The following is a 9,657-nucleotide window of genomic DNA, read 5'->3' on the forward strand; positions in this document are numbered from 1 at the left end:
GTCCATGGTTCCCCAGCCATTCCCAGTGCAGGCACTAGTGACCACTCCCCCCACCCCTGCACCAGAGGCTTCCCTATGCCTAGGCTCCCTCTGTTCATGCGCAGGCCCCTGCTACCCACCCCACTGTCCCCATATTTTACTGGGGAGTCCATCCCTCCAGCCCCAGGACTCGTGCTCCAGGCTGTTCCTCCCACCAGTGTCTGGGGAGAAGGTGCCTTGTGCTGACCGGACTTCACTCTGTGGGCCTTGCTGGCAGTGGCTAGGGATGCTGCAGCCACAGGAGATGGTTGGGACTGTCCATTCTGGTAATGCACATGCCACGGACCAGAGCCACGCTGGGACACTGGTCTTGGCCCTGGGAACAGGTCTCTGGAAGATGCCCAGGCTGGTTTTGAAGCATTCCAGGGATGGAGGCTCCCATCAGTTCATTTCTGCTGCTACCACCATCGACACCCCACAATGAGCCCGTTGACACCCACAAAAGCTCATCTGCCCAGAACATGGTGCACCCCAGCTAGTGCACTGTGCCTCTGCGTGGAAGTGACTGGGTGAAACCAGACAAAATACGTGTCCAAGAATGAACCAATGTGGGAAAAAGATAAAGGGCGGAGATGTGGAAACGCAGGCAGGAGAACATTTCTCACAAAGTAGCCACCAGCTTTGTGGCCCCACCCTCCTCACGCTCAAAGGCACAATGTGAAACACCTCCAGCAGTCAGGCCTGGAAACAAGATGTCATCGCTCCCCCAGGCACCAGCAACCAGGGCCTGAACCCTGGTGCTGACATTGTAGCTCATTACCTGCTAATCTCTGCACTCCCGGGCCCTCTTCCCCCTTGAATGGTCTTGCTCTTCTGCTTAAGGGTGGCCCTTCCTGGTGCATTTCCGTCATCTTCCAGGTAATCCCAATTTCATCGCCGCTGCATTTCACAGCCCTGTTCTGTTCCTTCTAGCTTTTATTTTCGCTTTTATTTTTCTAGTTTTTCATTACTCAGGTCAGGCTGCCTCTGCTTCTCTCAGACCTGAGGAAGGGCCCTGTGTGCCTAAAAGCTTATCCAACATCTCTTCCAACCACATAGTCTCTAATCAGTGAGGCCCCCCGCCACAAAATGGCCTTGCCTGTTTTCAAACCCCATTTGTTTGACTGGGACTATTAGACCGTGACAGCTGGAAGGGAGCTTAGGAGGTCATGTCTAGTCCAACCCCCTGCTCAAAACAGGACCCACCCCAACTACATCATCCCAGCCGGGGCTACAGAGGCAAGCCTTAAAAACCTCCAGTGATGGAGACTCTGCAGCCTATCTAGGGGGCCTGCCCCAGGGCTTCACCACCCTTCTTGGGAGAGAGATTTTTTCCTAATATCCAATCTCAACTTCCCTTGCTGCAGCTTGAGCCCATTGCTCCTTGTCCTGTCATCTGCCCCCACTGAGAACAGCCCAGCTCCATCCTCTGTGCAGCTCCCCTGCAGGGAGGTGAAGGCTGCTGTTCAATCCCCCTCGGTCATCTCTTCTCCAAACTAAATCAGCCCAGTTCCCTCAGCCTCTCCTCACCAGTCCTGTCCCCCAGCCCCACAACCATTTCCATTGCCCTCCGCTAGACTCTCCCCAACTTGTCCACATCCTTTCTGTCATGGGGGGCCCACAGATGGACACAGGACTCCAAATATGGCCTCCCCAGTGCTGAATAGAGAAGAATCACTGCCCTCCATCTCCTCCCAATGCAGCCCAGGATGCCGGTCGCCTTCCTGGCAGAGAGGGCGCACTGCCGGCTCCTGGTCAGCTTCTTGTCCCCTGTCCCCCAGGTCCTTTTCTGCAGAGCTGCTGCCCAGCCCGTCGCCCCAGCCTGTGACAGTGCAGGGGATTGCTCCATCCTAAGTGCAGGATTAGGGCATCTTGGGGCTATCCTGCCCTGGTCGGTGTTTGGTATGCCCTTCTGTCCTCTTCAAGTCTCAGCAGCAGCGGTTAGTTTGATATACATTTACTTCTACACCGTGCCGTATTCCTGTGAGGTCAATCTGCTGTTAGTCTGTTCTGTACATGCTCCCAATATGGTACAATGCTGAATTTCTAGCCAGACTGTTCTGCACTATGAGTAAACGTCCACAGCAGCATCTTGGGCTGGTGCTACATGCGTGCAACTGCTTTTCCAAAACTCACCCAATATTTATCTCTAACATCCACCTGATTTGAATAGATTGATCCTGCCCTAAACCCACCTTGTCGGGCATTCATCTTATTTCTAGCCTGTCTGTTCAGTCCTTCATACGTTGGTCCATTATTTTGCTTAGAACTGGTCTGGTGACTGGGCTCATGCCCCTGGGACTATCTCACTATTTTTAATATTGGCCCCACATGACTTGCATGCCAAGGCTTATCACAAAATTCCCATCAGCCTGGCAGACTTCTCCTTGGCTGGCTCTTTCATGACTCTTGGGCAACAGTTCTGTCTGGGTTTTTTTCAACCAGTTGTGCCCAGGAGCTGCTACTTAACGTCCTCCTTTGTGTGGGGCTTCCCTACGTGTCTCAATTCAAATTCTCAAGGCAATTCAGTTCCAAAGCCAAATGATCTGAACTCCATTGTGCATTTCTCAACCCTTGTCTAGCAGGACCCGTCTCGCGGTTTCTGCCAGGCCAGCATCTTGTGTGCAAGCACCAGGCCCCCTCCGTTCTGCCTCTTTCCAGAGTGGGACTTGGCTGAGCACTTCCACCTCCCTATGTTCTTTCTAACTTTACTCTTATGTCAAAAGGGGCCTGTCCCATTGCTAAGGCTTGTGTTCTTCTGGGCATATTTAAAGTACCTTGTCCTTCACCCCACCCCTGGGGATTTCCTCCCTAAAGGCTTCAGTTTCCCATATCTCTGTTGCACTCCAAGGCTTCTAGCACACGTTGCGTTGTCTGCGTGGTTCCCAGTGGCTGCTGCGGGGGTGGCTTGTGCCAGACAGGCCCAGCTGCCAGCTTGCGTGAGCCTGGGGGAGGCAAATGCCTTTGACTTGTTCTGCTTGCCGTCACAAGGCGGGGAAAAGCAGCTCCTGCTCCACCATCTCTGGACCACACTGTGAGCTCATGCACTGAGCTGAGACAGCCACGTGTCCTTATGCAGTCCCTGAGCCACCCCCTCCCCTTGGGGCCTTGGAGCCCAGGCAGGGCACAGCCCTCTGTGCTTGTGGGCAACCAACCTTGGCCTTGCACTGTGGGCTTGCCAGGGGCCAGGACCGGAGAAGACAGGGATGTTGAGCCAGCCAGCCCAAACCCAGAGCAGACCAGCCCAAAGCAGTGGGTCCTTCACATGAGTGCCAGTGCCCAGCGTGTGCCCCACAGGGGAGTGTGGCCACAGGAAGGAACTGGGGAGAAGGGCCTGAGCGGAGCATGGGGCAGCTGAGCGTGTGGGGCCAGGCTCTGGTGTGTCCAGGGCTGCCAGTGGGCACTGGCCAAGAGCAGTGAAGCAGGATTCCTGGCCAGGCTTCCCCCCACACGTGTGAGCCCTGTGCCAGTGCCCCCCTTTCCACCTCCCCACACTCACCCCTCCTCCAAGCCTGGCTCCAGGACAAGACCCCTCCGGTGCTGGCAGCGATGGGGGCCAAAGACAGAGCTGAGGAGCTGGGCCCTGTGGCTCCGGGCGCCACAGCCTCCTGCCTGGGGAGGGCAGTGCAGCTGGCACAGGCTGCCCAAGTGCTGCGGCCCCCACATGTGGGGCATGCCCCCCAGCCCGGCACTGCACCACCCATGGGGCTCAGCACCATGACCTGCCCACTGGCTGCTGCAGCCATGCCTGGCTCCAGCTCCAGCCCCGGTCCCACAGCCTCCGCTCATCCCTGTGTGGGACCTCTCCAGCCTCCCTGGCCCCACATGGGGTGCGGAGATGACTCCTGGGATCTGGGCTCGCAAACACCGGCCGCTTCGGCTACTGCTTTATTGCCTGCAAGCGTCAGAGTTCGCAGCCGGCCTGTGGAGGGGTCAAGCAAGGTGCAGCCATGGGGCCAGTTGCCATGGGCCCTGGCTGTATCCAGCACAGTGCCAGGTTGTGCCGTGGAGCGTCCCCGGCACCTCCCCATTCTGAGCGTGGGGCTCGGCTCTGCCAGCCCCAGTCACTCGCCCAGTGCCTCAGCCGTGCTGCAGGCATCACTGGCGCAGCCCAGAGAGTCCCCGGAGAGGCTGTGCCCTGAGAGCGCACTGCATAGGCTCTGCTCTTGCCCGGCCCGTGGCTCTGCCTCAATCGCCACCTCCACCTTGAAGTTCACGCCTTCCCTGCGGGGAGGAGACAGGGTCACAGCCAGGCCAGGGGGCAGGGTGGGAGCATCCCTGCCCCATGCCCGCAGGCTCACCTGTAGGATGCGTCCTGGCCCTCGCTGAGGATGCTGCCAGCCAGGGCCATGGTGCTCGCAGACTGGGTGTCTTGGTCCTTGCAGCTGGCCTGGTGGTGCTGGCTGCGGCTGCTGCTGCTAGGCAGGGAGGAGGCCGTGTCGGGGGTCCCATCCTCAGTCGCCCGTGGGTTGGGCAGCACAGCCCAGAGCTCATTCACTGTGGGAAGAGGGGAGACAGGCATGGAAAGACGCCCCTGCCTTCCCCGGGGCAGCCACACTAGTCAACCCGCTCCGCCTTGCCCTGGCCCATGGTCCTGCCACAGGCTGCCCCTGAAGCCCCCTCCCCACTCCCCCAAGAAGCTGCAGGATCAGGACCTCCCCCCACAGGAGACCCAGAGCACAGAGGTGCTGCCAGTCCCAGGCCAGAGCCAAGGGGCTGGGCTGCCCATGGGGTTGCGCAGCGGGTGGCACAGGGTCTAGGGTCGAGTGTGTGGGCAGGAGAGGGGGAGCAGCCCCTGGCTTCAGGAGACCCCATGCAGGGGGTCCCAGGGCAGGGCCAGGGCCTGGTGCCCCCGTGGAGGCGGGTGTTGGCGCTAGCGACCAGGCACTCACATTTGGCGAGGTTCTCCAGCTCCACCATGCCGGGGTCCCCGGGCTTCCCGCCGCCATCTGCGCAGCCCCAGCGGTTGCGGCATAGCGACAGCACCACCACGCCGTAAACATAGGTGAGCAGCAGGGGCACCCCGACCCCTGCGGGCAGACACAGAGCTGGGCCAGGCCCAGTCGGCCCCAGGCAGCCGTGGACCGGGGTGCCCACCCTGCTCAGCGGGCACTTACCCACGGTGACAGCAGTGATGATGGGGGAGACAAAAAGGGACAGGAGCACGCTGCTGCTGACCGACAAGCACTGCTGGCACCCTGACAGGTTGCTCTTCCGACTGCGCCCCAACACCTGCAGGGTGGGGTGAGGGCAGGTGAGGGGGTGGGGGCAGCTCTGAGGCTGCAGGAGTGGGGGGATCCCCCTCCCCTGACAAAAGAGGACTTGGGTCCTGGGCCCAGCCTGGGGGGCGTTACCTTGCGACCCATGTAGACGGGGAGACCAATAGTGATGACGGGCACGGCAATGCCAGCGATGAGCGAGATGACCATGGGCGCGCCCAGTGCCATACCCAGCTGCCACAGCAGCTTTCGCGTGCGCGACCAGGGACGCTTGCCCCAGAAGGTGCAGCCAGATGGGCTGGAGGGGGCGAGGCACTGCGTCAGTCCAGCTCTGTGGGACCCCCCGCCCATTCACCTCCAGCCACGGAGCTGGACTCAACCACGCCGGCCTGCCCAGGATCCACCCCACCTCAGCTCTCCATGCCCATCAGTGCACCCTGTGCTCATCCCCCAGCCCCACACCAGGGCCCAGCCCTGCCCTACAACTGCCCCCATTCTCCCTGCCCTGCCCAGCCCCACAGCCGCCCCAGGCTAGCCCCCTATGCCCATCCTGCACCCCCACAGAGACCCCCGTGCAGTGGGACCTGAGGAAATGCACGTCGGTGACCTCGCGCAGGCAGAGCCAGCAGAAGAGGCAGCCACACATGGTGCAGCTCATGCGGTTGCAGCTCCCATCGTTGATCTTCATGATAAAGGCGCCACAGCGGGGGCAAACCTTGATGACTCCTGCATCTGGGGGCAGAGGGGGACAAGGCAGCATGGCCTCCTGGCAGCAGCAGGTCATAGACCACCCCCCCAGCCCCAGTCCTCCCCCAGCCCCCATGCCCAGCCCAGCACCAGGGAGGGCGAGCAGGCCATGGCCCACAGCTGGGAGCTGCTGGGGGGGAACTGGCCTGACAGCTACCCAGACACCACTCAGCATAGACAGGACCAGGCATCAGGTTAGTGTTGCTCCCAGGGGCAAGGGCAGGGCCAGCACAGGGCACCGTGCTGCCGCTTTGTGGTTCAGCAGGGCGGGTGGGCTGGTTCAGCCAGGGTGTTGCCAGGTAGTCTGTGCTCTAGGTCCAGTGCAGCCAGGGGTGGATCCCTTACCATGCGCCGCCTCCTCTGGGTGGATCAGCAGGGTGCCAGGGTCAGCAGTGCTGGAGGCAGGGGCACAGGCAGCACCAGGGTGCCAGGGCTGCCGGCAGTGGTAGCAGAACTCGGTGCCACAGCCTTCGCGCCCACAGGTCAGCCGGGGGCAGTCAGCACAGCCATAGGCAATCACCGCATAGCTGGGGTACGCAGTGCTGGGGTCAGAACTGCGGGCACCAGCCTCCCACCCCTGCTGTGCCACCACCTCCAGCCATCAGCATGGGGCCTCAGGCCTGGGCTTGGCCACACACCCCTGAGAGGTCCCTACCAGCCCTGAGACGCTGTGACTGGGGAGCAGGCGGGGTCATGGCTCAGTGGAGGCAGCCCACGGCCAGGCCACTGAGCAGGTGCAAGGAGCTGGCCGCGCGCTCCATCCCATGCTCATAGCTTACAAGGGGCCAGGGCAGAGCCCCAAGCCACAGCGCGAGCCCCAGGGGCTGGCACAGAGCGGCTGGGGGTACCCAGTCCCAGCCCTGCCCTCATCTCATTCCCATGCAGCCAGACCCAGCATCACCTGCAATCGGGTGCAGGGCACCAGCGGGTGCCGGGGTCAGCGGCCAGCAGGCGCCGCAGCAGATGCTCCTCGTACTTGTTGCGCAGGGCAGGCTCGGGCAGCAGGTGGCGCACCTCAGCGGGTGACAGGGCCACGGGGCAGTGGGGACAGGCCACGGGCACACGGCGCTCACCCACCTCGATGCGCAGGTAGGTCTCCAGGCAGGTGCGGCAGGAGCGGTGTGCGCAGGTGCTCAGGGTGGGGAAGGCGTCCGGGGGCTGGGGCAGCAGGCACAGTGGGCACTCTACCAGTCCCCCATCCTCACCGGGCAGCACCATCACCCGTGTCTCTGCTGGGCCTCCGGGGGCCGGCTCAGGCACCAGCACCTCCCTGGGGGCCCGTGGCTGCCGCCCAAAAAGGCCCAGGATGCGGAAGGGCCGCGGGGGCTGCTTGGGCCGCTTCATGCTGGCACAGGCAGGTCAGGGCAGGAGCCAGCCGCTACCAGGCCAGGGGGGGCCCAGAGAGAGACAGAGCCCACCCCCGGCACTGCACCCATGCCCAGAGCCAGGCTCTTATCTGGGGCTCTGCTCCAATATGCCTTAGGGCAGCATCAGCACCATTGGCTCTATCCTCAGCATCGGACCTGGGGAGGGAACAAACACATGCTGGGGTGGGCAGGGGGAGCTGGGGGCACACTCCCCATGGTGTTAGGGCTGGCGAGCCGGCAGGGTGAGCTGGGGGGCCAGATTTTCTGGGTACCCCTATGTATGACCTCTGCACCCACCCAGAGAGCACCAGAGCTGCCCCAGCTCTGACAGCCCCTCCAGCGCTGTCCCATGGGCCCAGAAACCGAACCGCAGACGTGCCCAGACCTGGCCCCGGGGTGCTGGCACCGACCATCCCAACACTCAGCACTGCCTGAGGCCCAGGGACACCCAGGCCCGGACTGTACCACTGAGCCTGAGGCCTGCCCTGGGGGGCTGCAACCTCCCTGCAGCCGCAGACGTTGACCCTGGTTCCACTCTTTCTCCTGGCTTCTCTTCTGGGACATCACCCCCACCCCAACCTCCAGGAAAGCGGGGGGCTGCGGCCACCAACACCCTGTTGCTGCCAGGGGGGTCATGGACACTGCAGAGAGCTCAGGCCCAGGCTATGCCCCCACCATAGAGGAAGGCAAAGCCCCCTAGTGCAGACCAGTCTGAGCAAGGAGGAAATCCCTTCCAGCCCCAGTGCAGCATCGGGCTGAGCCTGAGCGCAGGGGTGAGACCCTCCAGCCGGGACCCTGCGGGGTTGGTGCCAGCAGGAGCATTGGCCCAGCCCAGCCCCATCCCCAGCCTCTGGGGGAGGATTAAAAGAAACCCCTGACACACGGAGCAGAAAGGGGAGAAGGGGACAACCAGCATGGCCCAGAGCCTGGGAAATCCCCATAGCAGAGCACAAGCATCATTGCACCTAGATCACCCCCGATCAGCGTCCATCCACCCTCTCCTAGACACCTCCAGGGATGGAGAGTTCCCCCTTCCCTGGCATCTGGGAACATGAAAGAGGCCTGCAGGACACCCAGTTAAACCCTCCACCCTATGACAGACATGCTGAACGGGGCGCAGACTGGGCGTCTGACCGTGTTCAGAGCTGTCGTCGGGGCAGAGGCATCACTGATAACATCCTTCAGAGGACTCCACGTGGTTGCTGCTGGGCCCGAAGCTCACTGCTGTCGTCTGTGGGGACCTGGAAAGAGAAGGGAAATCAAGGCTGGGAGGCGTCTGCAGGGCAGGATGAGCGGGAACTGGAGCCGGCTGCCTATCCTGCGGCCCTGAGGGACGGCGTCCAGGCCTGGAGAACCTGTCCGCTGGTGCTGGGCTGGGGGAGCTCGGCAAGGGGACGCAGGGGACTGGCTGCATGCAGCCCACGAGGCCTCCCCAGGGGGAACGCGGGGCCTAGGACAGCTGGGGCCAAGCAGCTGCCAGGCAGGACCCGGGTGCAGGGTGGGAGCTGGAAGCATCAGAGCCGGCTGCAAGTCACGGAGCCTCCCCCTCGCATGCTTGGGGGGGCCTTTCTGGAAGACGGTCCCAGGGCTGCGCCATGGGGTGCAGGTGGAGCTGGGTGGCCTGAGCTGGGCACAGAGGCCCACAGACACCCCCACAGACCTCAGGCCAAGCCCCCGCCTCGCCTCAGCCCGTACTGCCGGCCACCGCCCCGCCGCTCTCCCTCGATGCGGTGAGACAAGATGCTTTCCCGGGCATCTCCCGCAGTGCCAGGTCCGGGCCGTGGCGTGTCCGTGGAGGCACCGCAGCGCTTCCTGCTGAGGGGGAGAGAGCTCAGCGCTCGTGGCCCCGGGCCGGGGTGACGGCGAGCCCAGAAGTGCCTGCAGCCACCCACCCCGTCCCAGCCCGGGCAGGCCAGGGACCGGGGCTGGCCCAAGACATCACCCCCCAGGCCCGCCCCACCCCCATACGCAGAGCAAGCTACAAGCCCCCGCTCGCCCCGGCTGGGGGGAGGTCCCGGCACTGCGGGGGGCGGCTAGGTGCTACTCCGGGGCAGGAGGGGGCAGGTTTCCCCGCGCCCCCCCCGCACCGGCCGAGCTGGGCTGCCCCGCACGGGCACCGCCCGCGGCCCGCCCCGCACCAGCGCCAGCGCCAGCGCCAGCGCCGCGGCCGCCGGGCCGGCGTGCGGGATGCTGGGAGCTGTAGTCCGCACCGCATCGCGCCGGGGTCTCTGGTCCTGACTTGCCCAGAGAACCTTATCTGTTCTGCTGCAGTTGTTGCCCCGACTCATGCTCCTTCCCCATCCTCA

The 9,657-nt window shown here is 63.2% G+C and overlaps 1 protein-coding gene across 3 annotated transcripts; it reads right to left on the minus strand.

The window, feature by feature from the left end:
- Positions 1-3,876: 3,876 nt before the first annotated feature.
- On the minus strand, positions 3,877-9,457 carry LOC149875815 (E3 ubiquitin-protein ligase RNF19B-like). Of its 3 annotated transcripts, XM_090031295.1 has the most exons (11): positions 9,439-9,457; positions 9,047-9,163; positions 8,486-8,592; positions 6,886-7,507; positions 6,330-6,511; positions 5,822-5,969; positions 5,373-5,535; positions 5,136-5,250; positions 4,911-5,048; positions 4,320-4,515; positions 3,877-4,242 (listed from the first exon to the last, which is right to left on the minus strand). In XM_090031295.1, exons 4-11 carry the CDS (start codon positions 7,326-7,328, stop codon positions 4,083-4,085), a joined length of 1,545 nt encoding a protein of 514 aa, XP_089887421.1. In that variant the 5' UTR covers positions 7,329-7,507; positions 8,486-8,592; positions 9,047-9,163; positions 9,439-9,457; the 3' UTR covers positions 3,877-4,082. The 3 variants fall into 3 exon arrangements, with proteins under 3 accessions (XP_089887421.1, XP_089887420.1, XP_089887419.1); XM_090031294.1 differs by lacking the exon at positions 9,439-9,457 and having other exon boundaries at positions 9,047-9,416; XM_090031293.1 differs by lacking the exon at positions 9,439-9,457 and having other exon boundaries at positions 9,012-9,416.
- Between the last annotated feature and the right edge of the window lie 200 nt (positions 9,458-9,657).

The sequence above is a fragment of the Crocodylus siamensis genome, chromosome 1 (genome assembly GCF_052110815.1).
Source record: "Crocodylus siamensis isolate JL-2025a chromosome 1, ASM5211081v1, whole genome shotgun sequence".
NCBI lineage: Eukaryota > Metazoa > Chordata > Crocodylia > Crocodylidae > Crocodylus > Crocodylus siamensis.

What these genes read in the sequence shown, in the direction of transcription:
- LOC149875815 (XM_090031295.1), bottom strand. Translation starts at nt 7,328, where the DNA reads ATGAAGCGGCCCAAGCAGCCCCCGCGGCCCTTCCGCATCCTGGGCCTT. An exon ending in TGCCCTGCACCCGATTGCAG is followed by an intron (nt 6,512 to 6,885) that starts GTGATGCTGGGT and finishes TGCGTACCCCAG; the next exon opens with CTATGCGGTGATTGCCTATG. An exon ending in CATCACTGCTGTCACCGTGG is followed by an intron (nt 5,049 to 5,135) that starts GTAAGTGCCCGC and finishes GTCTGCCCGCAG; the next exon opens with GGGTCGGGGTGCCCCTGCTG.